Source organism: Carlito syrichta, unplaced genomic scaffold (genome assembly GCF_000164805.1).
Source record: "Carlito syrichta isolate Samal-C Ts95f unplaced genomic scaffold, Tarsius_syrichta-2.0.1 Scaffold115649, whole genome shotgun sequence".
Taxonomy (NCBI): domain Eukaryota; kingdom Metazoa; phylum Chordata; class Mammalia; order Primates; family Tarsiidae; genus Carlito; species Carlito syrichta.
In genome coordinates this window covers 49,773-68,904 of record NW_007059745.1, presented here as the reverse complement: position 1 = coordinate 68,904, position 19,132 = coordinate 49,773, and the positions used below count along the sequence as shown (strand labels likewise).

The 19,132-nt window shown below is 49.1% G+C and overlaps 1 protein-coding gene across 1 annotated transcript in view; it reads right to left on the bottom strand.

Moving 5' to 3' along the window:
• FGD6 (FYVE, RhoGEF and PH domain containing 6) overlaps positions 1 to 19,132 on the bottom strand; it is a 94,666-nt gene that overhangs the window by 32,407 nt on the left and 43,127 nt on the right. The window contains exons 5-7 of the mRNA XM_008073107.2: positions 11,553 to 11,704; positions 8,562 to 8,718; positions 7,047 to 7,134 (exon numbers count right to left, since the gene is read on the bottom strand). Of these exons, the coding sequence (XP_008071298.2) occupies positions 7,047 to 7,134; positions 8,562 to 8,718; positions 11,553 to 11,704 (397 nt within the window). The remainder of the gene's footprint in view (positions 1 to 7,046; positions 7,135 to 8,561; positions 8,719 to 11,552; positions 11,705 to 19,132) is intronic.

Below are 19,132 nucleotides of genomic sequence, written 5' to 3'. Positions count from 1 at the left end.
GTCTGGGCGACAGAGTGAGACTCCGACTCAAAAAAAAAAAAAACAAAAAAAAAGAATAAACTGCAGGAAGAAAAATAAATTGCAACGGAACAAGAGCTGAGCGAGCCACGACTCAAAGTCTGAACAGGACCATCCTCCTATCTCACAGGCAGTCAGCTTGGTCTGAAACTAAATCCCTTGGCGAGGGGCCAGGTCAGCCCCACTTTTTAAAAAAAATCAAGTTCTGCCCTATAGAAGGTGCTAAAATGACGTTTGATGTACACAATTAACCCTGAGTTTTATAATAAACACTTGCCAAACACAAGTTTTTTTTTCCTTTTTTTGAGTTGGAGTCTCAATCTGGGCTCAGGTGATCCTTCCAACTTAGCCTTCTAAATAGCTGGGACTACAGGTGTGCACCATCACGCCCCGCTAATTTTTTGATTTTTTTTTGTAGAGATGAGGTCTCACCATGTTGCCCAGTAAGGGTTTTAGACTTGAAGTCATCTATTAATTTAACGCTGATCCTTTCACATCTGCTTTTTAGCCAGTGCACGACTTAGGTTTATAGTCCCAGATCACCAAAGCAGATGTTTTTAATGCCCCATTTTCTTTCTTTCTTTCTTTTAGATGAGGAAATATAGTTTATTTCAAGCTAAATTAGAAAGAGAGAGGGAGAAAGAAGAGATTCGCCTCCACAAGGGAGGGGAGGGGGCCAAAGCCAGGAAACACAGCGATGGCCACAACTCCAAGAGCGCATGGTCACACTAGAGTCTAGTAAGACAATGGCCAATGCCCCATTTTCTACCAACATGGGAAATCCTGGATTTCTAAAGCCTGAAGGCTGTCAATGCTATCACAGGCTAAAGGCAAAGACTACAGGAAAATGTAATACAATATGTTAAAGCAACCTTTAATATAACATAAATATTCTGAAAAAGATCAAAGAAACTACCACATTTAATCAAAATTCAAAGGACTAGAGATTTTCCTAAATATAGAAGTAGAAAAGATTTTTCAGCGGAATTTTAAATTATATTTTTCATCACATTTTCTCCACCATGATCCTCACTGATTCAACATTTTTCAACATCAAAGTAATAACTTTCCACAAACAAAAAGCTTTTATTGAAAAATATATATAACATATATAACACAGGTAGACAGAAACTAAAAGCACCTATGACAGATATCTTTGGAGGGCAGATAATGAAAAGGGGCTTTGCTTTTATTGATTGATTGTGTTGGAGTCTCACTCCATCGCCCAGGCTGGAGTATAGTGGCACACTCACGGCCTCCACAGCTGCAACCAGCTGGGCTGCAGCAATCCTTCCGCCTCAGCCTTCCAAGTAGCTGGAACTACAGATGCGTGCTACCACACCCGGCTAATTTTTTTATTTACTGTTGAGATGAGGTCTCGCCAAGTTGCCCAGGCTGTTCTCGAACCTATGGGCTCAGGCAATCCCCTCACCTCAGCCTCCCAAAGTGCTGGAATTACAGTCTTGAGCCACCGCACCCAGCCTGTTTTATAATACTTACATTTTTATATGCACAAAACATCCCTTCAAAGACAAAAGGTGATCGCTACAAAAAAAAAAACGTATCCCTAGAATATATTTTCTCAAAATGAACAAACATCTGTTGTGCCAATTGCTTGCACTGAAGTCTGTCCCCAACTTTATGGGTTTACAATCCAGTGGGGAAGATCTGACACAGACCGGGGGAATAATCAGAGGACTAAAAGATCCCATCCAAAAGCAAGTGGCCAGCTCAACAGACCTGCAGGAGATAAGCGGGAGGCCAGGTTGGCCTGCAAGAAAACTGTGAGCCCAGGAGGGCAGGGCCATGCCGTGCTACCGGCCAGTGTCGACAGACGCCAGCTCAGGAAGGACTCAAACGCCTGCTGAATGTGCACTAGCAGGAGAGAACAAGGTTGTAGAGGACAGATTTCAGGAGACAGTGAAAAACTAACTCCAGTTGGAGGAGGAAATGTGAGTTTGGGCAACTCTGGGTTAGGCATGGGGTCCTCAGACTGTGAAGACCTAAGTGTCCAACTTTTCCAACAGGCCCATGACACAAGCCAGGCTACCTGGGGCGTGGTGAGAGGCAGCATGGCCAGGGCAGGAGGAAGGCAGTGCTCGAGCTAGGACGGGCTTACTGCTGGCCTGGAGCACCAGGAGGAGACAGGAAGAGCAGGAAACAGGGGGAGGGGAGAGCAAGGGGAAGAGCCATTCCCGCCCAAGACCCAGGCATCACTCACCCAGGCATCACTCACCCACAGTATTTACGCATCCAGCATCTGTCCAACACACACTCTTGGCTGCCCCATGAGGCCTCTCTGCCTTACAAAAGAGCCCCTTGCTTTTCCCCGAGGCTTTTAGGACTGGGTTTCTCCTGGGCGCCAGGAGCCCCACGGGACCCTGGGACTGGACAACTAGGACAGCGAAAGGCAGAAAGAAGCAAGGGAGCGAGTGCCGCTCCGAGGGCAGGGTCCCTCTCTTTTCTTCCTGTTCCTCCCAACTTCAAACAGGATCGGAGCCCCAAACACAGTTGAAGATCTGGCCTGGCACACAGGCCCTAAGCAGACAATAGGAAAGTCAACTTCCCAAGTTTCCAGGCTTGAATTAAGTAAATCACTCATTGTATTATGCAGCTGTACGCATTCTCTTAGCTCCTGAGCTGAGTTGGCCTTTAAAAATGCTACCAAAAGCCAGGCTCGGTGGCTCAGCCTATAATCCCATGCTTTGGGAGGCTGAGGTGAGTGGACTGCCTGAGCCCGTGGGTTCGAGACCCGCCTGGGCAACTTGGCGAGACCTCATCTCTACAATAAATCAAAAAAATTAGCCGGGCGTGGTAGCGCGTGCCTGTAGTTCCAGCTACTTGGAAGGCTGAGGCAGAAGGATCGCCGGAACCCAGCATGTCGAGGCTGCGGTGGCCGGGAGCGGCCACTGTACTCCACTTTGGGTGACAGAGTGAGACTCCAACTCAAAAAAAAAAAAAATGCTACCAAGAATTCAGGTGGACCTTCTTGGCCATAGTTAAGGAAGAGACACAGCACATGCCATAGCAACCCAAGTCAAGCCCAGAAGAAAACACAGCAAGGCGATGGGATGGTGTTTGAGCAGGGGCTGACAAGGAAGGATTTGCTGGGGATTTCCAGGGGTTTCTCTCTTAAGCATTCTAAAAGAAACCACCTTATCTTATAAGTGTTTCTTAGCCCCAGAGCACATAACAACTTACTGGTACCCTGAGGCAGGCAGGAATCCTTCCCCTTCTTGGCCTAAAACTCATTAGTAAATCAAAGCTGTCAGGAGTTGCCTCAAAGCATTGTTCCTCCTCTCCTTTCGGGTATATTCTGTGCTCTTGGAATTACTCCAAATTCCAAAACGAAAATACAAGTACTTACCTCACAAGGCTATTGGGAGGATTAAATCATTTGCTGTTATCTAACCAAATACCCCCCTCCTCCCCGTTAACTACCCGTTAACTAAATTTGAACAAGTACAAATTTAGGATTTAAAATTCAACTTTTAGCTGGGTGCAGTAGCTCAAGCCTAACCCAGCACCTTGGGAGGCCCAGGTGGGAGAATGTTCAAGCCCAGCCTAGACAACTTGGCGAGACCGCATCTCTACAATGAATCAAAAAATTAGCCAGGGGTGGTAGCGCGGGCCTGTAGTTCTAGCTACTTGGAAGGTTGAGGCAGAAGGATCGCCTGAGCCCAGCAAGTCGAGGCTGCGGTGGCCGTGAGCATGCCACTGCACTCCAGCCTGAGTGACAGAGTGAGACTCCATCTCAAAAAATAAAGACAAACAAAAACAAACCAAAATTATTTTCTCAACAGCTTCAAGGTATCAAAAACCGACCCAGATATTTTGAGGAGCACTAAATTGTACATATAAGATATACTCCTTGACCTCAAGAAGTTTATAATGAAATCAAGATTTATTTATTTGATTGACTGACTGAGGCACAGTCTCACTGTGTTGCCCAGGCTGGAGTACAGTGGTACAATCACGGCTACCGCAACCTAGACCTGCTGAGCTCAGGTGATTCTTCCTTCCTTCATTTATTTTTTTATTGAGGTGGAGTCTCATTCTTCTGTCCAGGCTGCAGTGCAGTGGTACGATCATGACGACTGCTGTTTCAATCTGCTGGGCTCAGGTGATCATCCCACCTCAGCCTTCCAAGTAGCTGGAACCACGGGCCCACGCCAGCACAGCTGGCTAATTTTTCGACTTATTGTAGAGGCATGGTCTTGTCTTCTTGCGCAGGCTGGTTTCAAACCCCTGGGCTCAGGCAGCCCTGTCACCTCTGCCTTTCAAAGTGCTGGGATTACAGGCATGAGTCACAGCTCCTGGCCAGGCGTCAATATTTTATGTCACATAGATGTCAGCAAATTCGCAAAGAATCACAGAAAGGTTTGCCAAGTCGCATGGCAAGCTCTGATACCAAGGCTCAAGGGACAGGAATGGGGTACTCAGGCTGGGCTTGGAGGAAGGGGAGACGTGGAACACTGCAGGAAAGGCAGCGGACCCAGAGCACGAGGCCTGTGCGCTTTCATTTCGTCCTGACTTTGAGCTCGAACAAGTCGCTCTTCACTTTTGCCACTCGATGAACCCCAAATTGAGGGCCTGCTACAGGGCTTTGTGCACCGCTTAAATGACGGAAAAGGGTTTCCAACTCAAGACTGACCAGCGGCAGCTCAAAGCAAACCTGACGCCACGCTCACGTGATGCTGCCTCCACAGCAAAGCCCACTCGCCCAAAGGAAAGGCTTAAATCCTGCTTGTGCCATTCACCATCTCGCCGTTCCAAAGAGCCGGCACGAGCCTCGGTTCAATGGGTGCAGGTTTCTTACTGCTTAGAAGAGTCACGCTGTGCCAACAAAATCAACACACATGTACAGTTGCAGGAAAACAGAGAGACTGGGACACCAAGGCTATCTTGGGACGTCGTGGCTTATTAGCACTTAGCAACTCTGCAGGCTAATGCTCCAAGGCTGGCAACTGGGAGAAAGAGGATAGAGGTATTATCCGTGAGTTTAGGTAAACGAGGGGGTCGGTTGTGTGGCTATATATTTTTCTTTGGAATATGCAAGTGGTATTTAGCAAAACCAGATTTTCAAGGAACAAATTGTCTCCAGGGTATACACGACAAACAGGGGCTGTAAACCCATCATTTCACAAACAGAGGATGTGAGTGGATTACTATCTTGCATTTCCAGGAAAGCGACCTTTGGCTATTTGGTTTCGGAGTTTGCAGGCTGATCTTTACAAGGATTAATTTCAACTGCTTTTAGCCCCTCTCTGCCACTGTACCAACTAATTTTTTGATTAATTTCAGAATCTTGCTCCATTTTGTCACATTTAAGCCACAGTTGTTTTTTGCCACCAGGAACAGCGCTTCGCCTGCCAGCTGTGGAGACGGCTTGTGCCGTTCAGTAGCGGCCGGTGATGGGCACTGGCTTCATCCAGGAAAACGGCAGTACCCCCTCCCATTATCCTGTGTATTCTAACCTGTCAAAAGCAGAGGAAGAACTCTCGACCGGCAGGACAGCCCTTGTCCTGCCCTGAGTTCCCCGGCCTGCTGCATCACTCCAGAGAGAAGCAGAGGGCCTGAGGGGAGCCAGGAAGTGAGTCAGCACCAACACGCCAGGCAGCCCAGCCTGGGCTGAAAGGATCCTCCTTCCCGCTGGCTCCTTCCCCCAGGCAAGCACTTCACACACTTTCCATACCACACCAGCAGGTATTTTTGTGCATAAATCTCTCTGTATGCTCCAACTCTTTATTTGTTTTTTCATACAATATGAATGAAAACTTCCAAGGAAAGATAACATTTATAAAAACTTGTGCTTGCATAAGTTTGTCCTGTATAATCACCAGCAATCACTTTATGTCCCTGAAAGGGGATATCAGATGGCTCCTAGATTTATGATGTCCCCTCAGAGGAGACATCTGAGCACAAAGGATCAACTATTAACAGTGGTAAACTAGAGGGCGGTGGCTCTGCAGTCTTGAGCTTACAGTCTAGTAGAAGATACAGACAAATGATAACCATGACAACAAAACATTAACAATGGCAAAGGTGGGCGTAGTGGCTCACACCTATAATCCTAGCTCTTTGGGAGGTCAAGGTGAGAGGACTGCCTGAGCTCAGGGATGGAGACCAGCCTGGGCAACTTGGTGAGACCTCATCTCTACAATAAATAAAAAAATTCATGGGACGTGGTGGTACACGCCTGTAGTCCCAGCTACTTGGAAGGCTGAGGCGGAAGGATCGCTAGAGCCCAGAAGGTCGATGCCGGAGTGGCCGTGAGCATGCGTGCCACTGCACTCCATCCAGCCTAGGCGACAGGAGTGAGACTCCAACTCAAAAAAAAAAAAGCAAAAAAAAAAAAAAGGAATACTGCTACTATGGTTAACAATAGCAGCTAATACTGATTTAGAACTTACTGGTTACAGCATTATTCTTTTAAAAAAAAATTTTAGTGGGGGAGTCTTGCAAAGATGCCCAGGCTGGTCTTGAACTCCTGGGCTCAAGCCATCCTCCCACCTTGGCCTCCACAGTAGCTGTGATTGCAGGTGTGTGCCGCTGCACTAGCTAAAGTAGTATCCTAAGCTTTGCTCACATTTAGCTCATTAATCAATCCTTATAACAACCTTCTGACTGAAGTAAGTAATCAGGGCCATGACTACAGAGTATGAGAGAGTGGCCCTTTAAATCTCACTCTTGAATAGTTGAGAAAATACCTTCTCAGAATAATAGGAAAAGGCAAGAATGACGTAGGGATGCGGAGCTGGGATGGAGAAGGATGTTCTGAGCAGAAGGAATCCCATGTATGGATGCCAGGGTGAGAATGCACATGGGGCGGGGGGTTGTTTGATGGCAGAACTGAGAGCAGTTCCACCCAGACAGCGCTGCAGGAGGTGTGTGAGACTCTACAAGCCCACGGTGGGCAGAGCAGTTCCTGGAGGGACCAGAAAGAGAGGCATCCTCAGGCAGCAAGGGCAGTGAGAGCGAGCGGATGGGCGGGCGGGCGGGCGGGCTGGCGCCGCGGGCGAACCCACCTGTGAGCAGCAGCCTGTACTGGGGGATCCTCTGGACGGGCTTGAGCAGGTAGTGCTTGAGGGCCAGGCTGGCACAGCGAGGGCTCAGCTGCAGGGAGAGAGCGTCCAGAGTGAGCCCATGTTGCTGGAAGCTAGGAACCCAGGTTCAAGTGTTCAGGAGGCCCCACCTGGGAGGGGGATGCCTGAGAAGCCCCATCACACAAGGCACAGTGGCTGGCCCTGAGCGCGAAACCCCAGCAGACTGCCCGCCAGGCCCAGGCTCTCCTGCAGTAGGTCTCCGCAATCACTTGCTCCTAGGAAACCTGCTCCCGGCTCCTCACAGCACCAAGCCTCGGCTGGGCTCGGGGCTAGGGAGGGCCGACCCTCCAGCAGCTGTACTTGTTCAGAAACACACATCCCAAGGAGCCAGGGAGAAGCAGCAGAGAGCAAACCTCGGGGAACTGGGTGCAGATAATAACCACGGCCTTGGGGTCAACGCACTCAGAACAACCACAGGAAGGTGGTGGGGAGAAATGAGGAAATTAAAGATAAGCGGAGAAGCAGCCGTGCTAAGCTTCCTTCTCTAACAAGCCCGAGGACCGCAGAAACGCTGGGATGAAGGACCTCCCAAAAGGCAGCCCCATCAGAGTCTGTGGGAACCCCAACTGCAGAGCACACTCGGACCTGACGATCTTGTCTGCTGCTTTCAAAGTTCCCTTCCTTCAAATACATGACCGGCACTGTCTCTGCCTGCTCCTGGGCCTCTCCTGAGCCACCTCTCATGCTGCAACCCAAGAGCTGACTGTGAGTTGGCATCAGAAAGCCCCAGGGGGTTGTCCCTGCATCCTAAGGGCCATAACAGAGCGTTCCATGCTTCTTGCCCAGCTCAGGGTGATGGGTGAGTTTTGTCAGATTCGCTCGACTTTGATCTTTTTCTAAATATGCACCTCCCGCTGGGCGTGGTGGCTTACGCCTATAATCCCAGTTCTTTGGGAGGCCTAGGTGAGAGGATTGCCTGAGCCCATGGGTTCGAGACCAGCCTGGGCAACTTGGCAAGACCCCGTCACCCTAATAAGTCAAAAAATTAGCCAGGTGTGGTGGCGTATGCCTATAGTTCCAGCTACTTGGAAGGCTGAGGCGCAAGGATCACCTGAGCCCGGCAGGTCAAGGTTGCAGTGGCTGTGAGCGTGCCACTACACTCCAGCCTGGGCAACAGAATGAGACTCCAACTCCAACTAAAAAAATATATATATACATATGCACCTCCACTGGCTAGTACACAGAAGAATTACAAAACTACCACAGCAGTCAAAATATTCTGATGTGCAATAACAGATTTTCAAAATCTAATACACCGCTTGAGTTTTCACCATTTAATTCCTTCTTTGATTTTGAAGAGGATGCATTTTAACGTCTTTTTGTGTGCAAGCTTTGCTTACAATGACTGAAATTATTAAAGTTCCAAAAACAAAGACAGAAAGAGAGAGAGAAAGAAAGAAAGTGAGCGACATGCTAGTACAAGACGGTAGGCGATACCTCGAATTCTCTAACGATGGCAGCGAAGCTTGGGTTCTTCCTGCACTGCTCATCCAGCAAAGCTATATTCTTATCAAACTCTTTGATGTATGTGGAATACATTTTTAGATACGGCCCTTTCTTTACGAAGATGTCAGCGATTCTTTGTTGTTCAGTCCTATGGATAGCGAAGACACACACATGTGAGCCGACAGTCACGAATGCATCTAGCCAGTGACAAACAGCGCCTGCGTCAGGCGGCCAGCTTACCCTGACCCCCCTCGTGGAAGGCACATCCCAGAATGGCCACTCCTCAGCGCCTCCATGCCATAGCACACCTTGCCTGGACTCTGCCAGTCGTCTGACAGGTGCCCCCGCCTTCACTCTTTCCCTCCCCCACCCACTCTCAGGCAGGCGGAGAGGCTAGAACCGCCTGCCATGTCACGGGACCTCAGTGGCCCTCTATTGCACTGGACAAGAGCAACTCCTGATAGTGTGAAGGCCCAAGGCAGCTAGCCTGCCATCCGACCGGCATCCGTCTGCCCCTCCCATTAATCTCCAGCCTCATCGGTCCTCTTGATTTCCTCTGGACAGAGTTCAGGCCCACCTGGCAGAACCTTACTAATGGTTCCACAGGCCTGGAAACAGGGATCCTGGCTGGCTCCCTTTTCTTTTGGATGTCCCCAAGAGGGCCGCCTTTGGCCACAGCGTTGCTGGGCCCCTAGCACCCTATGCAAGCCCCACTGTTGGAAGCTGCGTCTGATACTTTTCTTGTCTACGTATCCTTTCCCTTTGTCTGTTGTGTGCACGGTAATGTCCTCTGCAAACTCAGAGCACAGACTAGCACACGAAGACAAACAAAACCTTGCTGGATGTGACGATAAAATGTTTTCATCAGTTGTGGCCAAAAGCCAATGGAAAAACTTTATTTCAGAAAGTCGACTAAAACCAAAGCGTGTATCTTGACTCAAAGGCCAGAGAGAAAAATGCTTTAATACACAGAAAACGGCGCATCCAAGGATGAGCACACTTTATGTCACCACAAGGCAAGATCCCCCGTGGCTGAAGTTTCGGTGTCTCCTTCATCGATTCAATCCACTTTAGGATGCTCAACAGCTGAACACAGAACATCCACAGAAGGAGCTTGGAGGGATTTTTAATGCCAGCATAACAAGCCTCTTTGTAGCACTTGTTTGCATAAATACACATATATTTTTAAGTCAATTCAGATTAGTTTTTAAAGATTTTACTGAATAAGAAAATTACAACGCATGTTCAGAATATTTTTTGTAATTATGTTTTACTTCTGTCATGACTTTTAAAAACTACCTTGGCCAGGCACAATGGCTCACGCCTGTAATTCCAGTGCTTTGGGAAGTCGAGGACTGCTTGAGCCCAGGAGTCCAAGATCAGGCTGGAGAACATAGCAAGACACACTACAAAAATAAACACACACAAACTGGGCGTGAGGGCAGATGTCTATAGTCCCAGCTACTCAGGAGGTTGAGGAAGAAGGACTGCCTGAGCCCAGGAGTCAAGGCTGCAGTGCACCATGAGGGTCACCGCACTCCGACCTGGACAACAAAGACGCTGACTCAAAAAAAAAAAAAAAAAAACAAGAAGAGAATTAGCTGGGCACGGTGGCTCATGCCTGTAATCCCAGTACTTTGGGAGGCAGAGGAGAGAGGATTGCCTGAGTCCAGGGTTCAAGACCAGTCTGGGCAACTTGGCAAGACCTCATCTTTACAATGAATCAAAAAATTAGCCAGGAGTAGTAGCATGCGCCTATAGTTCCAGCTACTTGGAAGGCTGAGGCAGAAGGATCACTTAGGCCCAGCAGGTTGAGGCTGTGGTAGCCATGAGGAAGTCACTGAACTCCAGCCTGGGTAACAGAGTGAGACTCCAACTCAAAAAAAAAAAAAAAATTTACAAGCTACTACCTTTTAGTCATCCCCGACTCATTTACTGTTTTTCCCAACATGTAAAAGCACGGGATTTCCAAGACAGGAGGAGGCATTTTTCTGGTTTACATATGAAGAAAGCTCAGAGAGACACTGTGATCCTGAAAGTAGATGACACTACTGTGTTATTCTCATCACTTTGCCTTCCCCGTGGACTTCAATAATAAACTTAACTCTCCTACATCAATCTTTCCAGGTATTTCCACAGAAAGTCACCCAAGCTTTTGCTTATCTCTTCCTCAGCCCAACTGAAGCAGCCTTCAGCACTAACCCTCTGGTGTTTCTCCTATTCTGAAATCTGTAGTTTCTAGAGTGATGTCTTTCCAAAACAGCCCTCTTATTTCAGCAAATGGCGACTTTTTATTTTTTTGAGTCAGAGTTGCACTCTGTCACTCAGGCTGGAATGCAACGGCATGCTCACAGCCACCGTGGTCTCAAGCTCTTGAGCTCCGGCGATCCTTCCGCCTCAGCCTTCCAAGGAGCTGGAACTACAGGTACGAGCCACCACGCCCGGCTAATTTTTTGATCTATCATAGAGATGCGGTCTCATTAAGTTGCCCAGGCTGGTCTTGAACCCCTGGACTCAGGCAGTCCTCTCGCCTTGGCCTCCCGAAGTGCTGGGATTACTGGTTTGAGCCATGGCGCCCAGCCAAATGGCCTCTTTACAAAGATGCAGAGGAGTTTTAGGACAGGCGGTTCCAGGAGATACATGGAGCATTCAGAAGCCTTGCCCAGCGTGAATGGGTCACCTCCTCCCTTATCCCCACAGCTGGGCCGCCAACAGTCGCCCACAGAAACTGCCACTGGCCGAATCCAGGCTCCTCCTCCTGCTTCTGAGGCAGCATCACAAAAAGGTTCTGAGAAGCATGGGATTGAGCGTGATATGCCAACATCGTGAATTTTTGGTCACTCAAAGTAATCTACAGGTATTGCAAAAAAAATTCAGTGTACCGAAACAACTCACTGCAAGGAACAACGTCTCTCCGCCACACCTTTATGGCTTCATCGCAACTTGGCACAGCAGGAAGATCGAGAGCACAGTCTTTCTTACCAGCTCAGCATCCTCTCCTCCAGCTCCTTCAGGAGGTCCCGGTTGAGCTCATACAGCTGCGGCAGGTAGTACAGGATCTGGCTGAGGACCCGTTCCTCGACCACGGGCTTCCCAAGCTGCCTGGAAGCTTGGGCTACTGCATCCCGGAAGTCCTGTCACAGTCCACGGAAGGAAGACAGTCTATGTAAACAGGGGCTAACAAAGCTTTTCTCCTCAGTGCGCCTTCCCCCAAAAGACACAAGTCACCAAGCTCTATTTCCCGTGCAGAATTACAAAGCAAAAGTACCCGCCTCCTCCTACCCCACTTACTTAGACAGAAAAGTGTTTAAAATTCACACGGTGGTTGGGGTGCCTTTAGAACATACCATAAGACTGGGCGCGGTGGCTCATGCCTATAATCCCAGCACTTTGGGAGGCTGAGGTGAGAGAATTGCCTGAGCCCACAGGTTTGAGACCAGCCTGGGCAGCTTGGCAAGACCTCATCTCTACAATAAATCAAGAAAAATTAGCCGGGCATGGTGGCGCAGTGCCTGTAGTTCCAGCTACTTGAAGGATCACCTGAGTCCAGCAGGTGGAGGCTGCGGTGGCCATGAGCAAGTCACTGCACTCCAGCCTGGGTGACAGAGTGAGATTCTGACTCAGTTAAAAAAAAAAAAAAAAAAGAACACCCTGTATGCTACTTCTTTTAAGCTTAAGCCTGGTAGTTTGAAATTCAAACTTAATCAATGTACTAAGAGGGTGTCTGGAAATTGTAATGCACCTCTAGTTAGTCTTTACGATTATTTTACGACCACACAGGAACACAACACATTCCTCTGTAAAGTCCCCGGGAGCTCTTAAGTTGGCTCAGCCTGTAATCCCGCCTTTGGGAGGCTGAGGTGAGTGGATTGCCTGAGCCCGTGGGTTCAAGACCTGCCTGGGCAACTTGGTGAGCCCTCATCTCTACAATAAATCAAAAATGAACCGGGCATGGTAGCACGCGCCTGTGGCTCCAGCTACTTGGAAGGCTGAGGCAGAGGGATCACCAGAGCCCAGCAGGTCGAGGCTGCGGTGGCCGGGAGCGGCCACTGCACTCCAGTCTGGGCGACAGAGGGAGACTCCAACTCAAAAAAAAAGTTATTTTATTTTGGTCTAAGCATCTCATTATCCACTTCCAGGAATTACCTCCGGGTGCCTGGCGCACTCCAGTGGGACACGGGGAGGGAGGCACATGCTTGCCAAACAGAACCCTGCCCAAGGTGCGGAGCCCTGGCCAACCCCACTCTCCTCGTCCCTCAAATCGCGTACTGCACAGCACACTTTCTGCAGTGCATCTGGCACACGACTGAAGAAGTATTTTAACTCGGGAACTTCAGTTCTCCCTCCCTCCATCCCACCTGGCAGTAAGTCTACCAGGGTTCACACCTTTTACAAATAAAAAACATTCTCTTCACATACTTTTTATGGCCTGCTCCCCAAATGGTCTGTGCCATGTTTTATGCACATCAACCCCACCACACCCCACCACTGCCACCGATCCAAAGGACTTGGGAAGGCGGAGTCAAAGACACGCATTTGCCCAGATTTCACTGTTCCCCGAGGGTGGCCCTCGGAGGTAAGTAAAACAGAGTCCCTAGGGCCAAAAACAAAGACTGGCCCCTTCCTGGAAACAGCAGTTTCAGTTGAGATCCTCCTCAGAGGCCGGGTGAGCGGACTTCAGCAGGCTGCGGCAGCCTCCCCCTTTCTTTCCAACTGTTGTTCCTTCAGGGACCACTAGGCAAAAGCAACAGGAAGACGCAACTACCCCCCACTTCACGCCGCCCGCAACATCCGCCTCTTCGCCAGGAGCATTTCTTACACCTCTGGAACCCAGAATCTCACATGGGACTTAAAAGCACATGAAAGGGTGCCTTTTCTAAAGTGCAGCTGTTTTAGATAAGTCAAATCCTCCTGTGCTTAATAAATACTTAAAAACCCCCTTCACTTAGGAATCAGTACCAGGAACTCACTTTGTTGATCCAACAGCCACCTGAGCCCAAAGGAACTGACCAGGAACTAAAGAACTAACATGTATACCTAATTAGGATGAAATAAAACAATAACATCTAACTTGCATAAGCCCCAATCCAGAAAACCACGCAAAACACCTGCAGAAACCAAGCGGATCCCGGCCAGTTCCACCTCCCAACAGCCTGCTTCGATCAGACTCGGACACAGACATACTCGGAGAAAGCAGCACGACTTCACACTTCTGAGACCAGAGCTATGAAGTACATCTGCACGTCACAAATGATGCAGCCAAGCACAACAGCTAGACATCCTCTCCAGTACCGTTTTCGGTTTGAACAGCATGGAGAAGAAGAGACGTCAGGTGCAAGAGTTTCTTGCCCAGCAAAGCAGTGAGCACGCCCTTTCTTCGGGTCGAGTGAGCTACGTTTGTCCCCTGGCAGCAGGATCACTTTTGTTTTCCGCTTGGAAGGCATTTCCTCGGCCGTGACAGTGACAGGAGACCCTAGCTGTGCAGCAGCTTAAGGACCCAGTTGGACACGGCGCTTGCCCGACTCTGCACTCCACATTGTCTGCCCCCACTGCCAAAAAGAAACTTGTTCAAGACACATTTAGCAGAGACCAGCTCAATCCACACCAAGCTACTGGCGAGATGGCACCTCAAGACGGAGGCCCTCGTCACAGCCCAGGCAAAACTTCACTTTGCCAGTACAACTGATGTTTGGAGGCAGCTCTGCATAAACTGACGGCCCGTTATGTCTTCTTTTACGTCACTGGTATGTCAGAGCAGAACAGACATGGAGTAACTAAAACAGTAGAAGAACATTTAGTAACGACTACAGGAACTCAAAGAGTCTACTTCTCCCTGAGACTCGGAAAGTTACACATTCTAGGCAAGCACTGCACAAAGACTCTGTGCTTGGTCAAGCTGGTCAGGTCCCTGAACCTTTTGCTGGGAACTTCTGTGAACGTTCTTGTAAGATGCAATTTTAGCAAGAACCCACCTCCCTTGATATCGCTTAGCGTTCCCCATCCTCCATCAGGATCGGTCTTGCTGAAGACTGAGCCCCCTGGCCTGTCTCCAGCAAGAATCTTAAGTTGGTTGAGCCGGAACCTGTCTGCCCCTGAGGTGCCGCTTAGTGATTTCCCACCCACGGGCTCCCACTTTGCTCTTTGGCCTCCATGCCCACTTGCCACACTACCTGGAGTCAAGCCCAATCTCTCTCCCCACGGCAAAGTCCCACTGCAGTGGTCCCTGGGCCTACAGCGACGGTCCTGAACACAGCCTGCCTTACAGTGTTTTCACAAATGTCAGTAAATAATGTTTTTGTGAAGATTGTCAGGGCCATCGCTAGTTGTCCTGGTGCTTTGAAAGAGAAAAGGGCAGAGGCCAGGCCTGGTGGCTCAGCCTGTCACCCCAGCACTTTGGGAGGCCGAGGCGAGTGGATTTCCTGAGCCCGTGGGTTCGAGACCAGCCAGAGTAACTTGGTGAGACCTTGTCTCCACAGCAAGTTTAAAAAATTGGCCAGGCATGGTAGCACACGCCTGTAGTTCCAGCTACTTGGAAGGCTGAGGCGGAAAGATCACTGGAGCCCAGCAGGTCGACACTGGGGTGGCTGTGAGCATGCCACTGTACCCCAGCCTGGGCAATGGAGTGAGACTCCAACTCAAAAAAAAGGAAAAAGAAAGAAAGAAAGAGAAAAGGGCACACCCTCCCCAGGCCAACACGATTCACACGGAGGCTCCACTTGCAGCTATGGCCTCCATAAGCTCACGCAGCAGGGCCGGCCCCATGCTCCCTGGTCTCTTGGGCCACCAGCCCCAAAGCAATGTATGACAGCCCCTGTGCCAGATGTCCCTAATTCACCAGAAACCACACACAAAAACTTGGCTGCTCAGCTCTTCCTGAGTCTCCACCCTTGCCAAGACGGGCACCATCGGAAGAAGGTAATAGCTTTTTTTTTTTTAAGAGAGCCATGGTGATTACAACATACGTCTGGAAATTTTTCTACATATTAACAGGAGGGATAATTTGGGAAAATGTGACGACACTTAAGGGTCAGAGGCAAAACTATTTTGGGGCAGAAGAATCTGAATTCACCAAGCCCGCCTGGACCCAATCCGTGCGATGCAAGACAGCAGGATTAGCGCGTCAGGAGATTAACGTCAAAGAGGCAGGGGAGCCAGAGCACGAAAATGTCAGGCAAGGCATCAACCGCCCACACTGGCGTCCCTTTCACATGAGGTGCACCACAACTTCCCTATGCCAATCTGAGCCATTCACACTCCCGCTTCTGGTCACAGGTTAATCAAATGCTTGGTCAACGTGCAAGTCTTAGAGACAGAAACGGGCCTCTGAATTATAAAGCAAATCACAACACTAGTCTTAATCTCCCCCAAAATCTACACATATGAACCAGATCAGCCTCCAACTGGTCCCTAATTCCTCTGAGGTATGAACAACTAGCCTCGCCAGCTCTGATCCCTTGGGAAGACCTAAGCACAGAATCGATGCAAATAAAAACAAGCACGAAACCGATGGCCTGGTCGATGAGTTCAGGTTTTACATCTCCAGTGCCAATGAGGGCTACATGACTTAACCACAAGCTGCCCTAACTAGCCTTTCTGACCTCAGGGCACGACTTAGCCAATCCCGAGACATAGTGAACTGCAAGGCCCAAACGGGCATGTGGACAGACAGGGGCTCTGGAAGCCTCCGTCCTCACGAAGGACGCTAAGAAACACTGTGCATTAAGCAAAAGCAGCTGTTGAGGTCAAAGCGCTACGATCAACATGCAGATATGAGTGTGAAACTAGGAAGCAAATGCCGAGGGAGAAAGTCCCCACATTAACAACCTGAAACAAAAATATTCCCCCAATGAAATTCCTCCTCCTAGATATAGCCTGTGATCCCGTGTGTAATCATTGGTGCAAAAACATATGAAGCACAGCTGGAGCCAACCCTCTGCCTTCCAACCCCCTTTAGGAACATGAACTAGTAATCATCATGTGTCCTAAGTGACCAAGATCTAGTTTCAGTTCCATCTTCAGAAGATGAAAATCTGGAATTTCTTTTTTTTTTTTTTTGAGTTGGAGTCTTACTCTCACCCACGCTGGAGTGCAGTGGCATGCTCATGGCCACCACAGCCTCGACCTGCTGGGTTCCGGCGATCCTTCCGCCTCAGCCTTCCAAGTAGCTGGAACTACAGGCACACACCACCACACCTGGCTAATTCTTTTATTTACTGTAGAGATGAGGGCTTGCCAAGTTGCCCAGACTGATCTCGCACCCATGGGCTCATAATCCTCTCACCTCAGCCTCCCAAAGTACTGGGATTATAGGCATGAGCCACAGCGCCTGGCCTGGAATTTCTATGGTATCCAGGGCACCCAAAAAACTGTGAAAGTAAGCCATATATCTAAAGATACAGTATAACCCATACGGCACGGGGCAGACTTCAAGTGACAATTTTCAGTCAATTTCTTTCTTTCTTTTTTTTTTTTTTTGAGCTGGAGTCTCACTCTGTCGCCCAGACTGGAGTGCAGTGGCCGCTCCCAGCCACCGCAGCCTCAACCTGCTGGGCTCTGGCGATCCTTCCGCCTCAGCCTTCCAAGTAGCCGGAATTACAGGCATGCGCTACCACATCAGGCTGATTTTTTGATTAATTGTAGAGATGAGGTCTTGCTGCCCAGGCAGGTCTCGAACCCGCGGACTTAGGCAATCCACTCACCTCAGCCTCCCAAAGGCGGGGGATTACAGGCTGAGCCACCGAGCCCGGCTTGTCAATTTCTAAATAATCACTAAGTGCAAGGGGTTCAGACAGACCAGACGTCAACGTCTGGCTTTGCCACTTAGTAGTCGGTTACTTTTGACAGTTAGCTTACTTTCTTCATGTAAGAAAACAGAAATAACATCTATTTGATAAAGTTGTTTGGAGATTAAAGTAGAAAATGTATGTGCCGTGGCAAGCCAGGAGCACAAAGCCCTCAGCAAAGACCATGTACACAGGGACCTGGCTGAGTTAAAAGGTCAGAAGAACATCACTTCAGACCCACACATCCCTGAGAGCTTGGGGAGAGAGCTCTGAAGCAAAGGCAGCAAAGAGAAGGAAACACCAAATGGAGAGCCTAGCCTGGGTGCCCGGGACAAGGCCCCCTTGGCGAAGGTCATCGTCACGCAAACCCAGTGGCGTGAGAGTGAGGGCCAGAGGCCTTGCCAGCAGAAGCCGGAGGAGGACTCTGCCCACGAAAGGAGAAGGGTCGCTGAATGATTCACAACACTCAGCACACACGGTGAGCTCATGAAGCAGGATGAAGTGACTTCAACATGGAAAACATGAGACCCGAGGAATCCTTCTATTTCTTTCACGATACACTTAACAAATAAAAGAGCTATTCAGGGATAGACATCTGGATGCCCAGGGTGGCTGTGCCTCTGGCTCTATGGCTCTTACTGCAAGCCTCTCAAAACTTCCAGGGAGTGTGTGCCTCAGCCTAAAGAAATCAGTGGAGGCCTGCTGCGGTGGTTCAGTCTGTAATCCCAGCAGTTTGGGAGGTCGAGGCAAGAGGACTGCCTGAACCCTGGGGATCTGAGACCAGCTGGGCAACTTGGTGAGACCTTGTCTCTACAATAAATCACAAAAAAACTAGCTGGGCACAGTGTTGTGAATCTGTAGTTCCAGCTACTAGGAAGACTGAGGCAGAAGGATCGCATAAGTCCAGCAGGTCGAGGCTGTGGTGGCCATGAGTGTGTCACTGCACTCCAGCCTGGGCGACAAGAATGAAAGTCTGACTCAAAAAAAAAAAAAAAGAAAATAAATCAGTGGAGCAAAGATGTTTCATAACTATTGCCACTGAACCAGCCCATCTCTGTCTAAAAGACTCCCAAGTCTCTGATCATTCCCTCCCAAAATATTTTGCTTAATTCCTATTGTTTGGACATTTATTAAATATTTTTAGAGATTTACTAAACCTATCTACCATCAGAGAGCAAATAAGACAACAAAAAATCCCCATATTATTTGTACTTAATTATATCAGGTGTCCAGTGTATAGTGAGGGTTTCAGGCAACAGCAGCAAATGTACAGGAGTTCATTTTGAAAAGTCACTGATTTGTCAGCATGTTGTCACTTATATAAAATGACAATATGCTTGGAACACTACAAATTCATTTGGGTGATGAAATACAGGCCTTTTTTTTTTAAGAGATGCGGTCTCACAGGTTGTCCCCCAGGTTGGAGTACAGTGGCGCCATCATAGCTCACTGCAGCCTCCAACCCCTGGGCTCAAGCAACCCTCGAACTCAGCCTCCCAAGGAATTGAGACCCTCCAGAGGAGCTGAGACTAAAGGTGTGAGCCGCCACACCCGGCTTTGACCCATCACTTAAAAACACTTAATTACGGCCGGGCTCTGTGGCTCAGCCTGCAATCCCAGCACTTTGGGAGGCTGAGATGAGTGGATTGCCTGAGCCTGCAGGTTCGAGACCCACCTAGACAACTTGGTGAGACTTCATTTCCACAATAAAAATTAGCGGCGCGCCTGTAGTTCCAGCTACTTGGAAGGCTGAGGCAGAAGGACCGCCGGAGCCCAGCA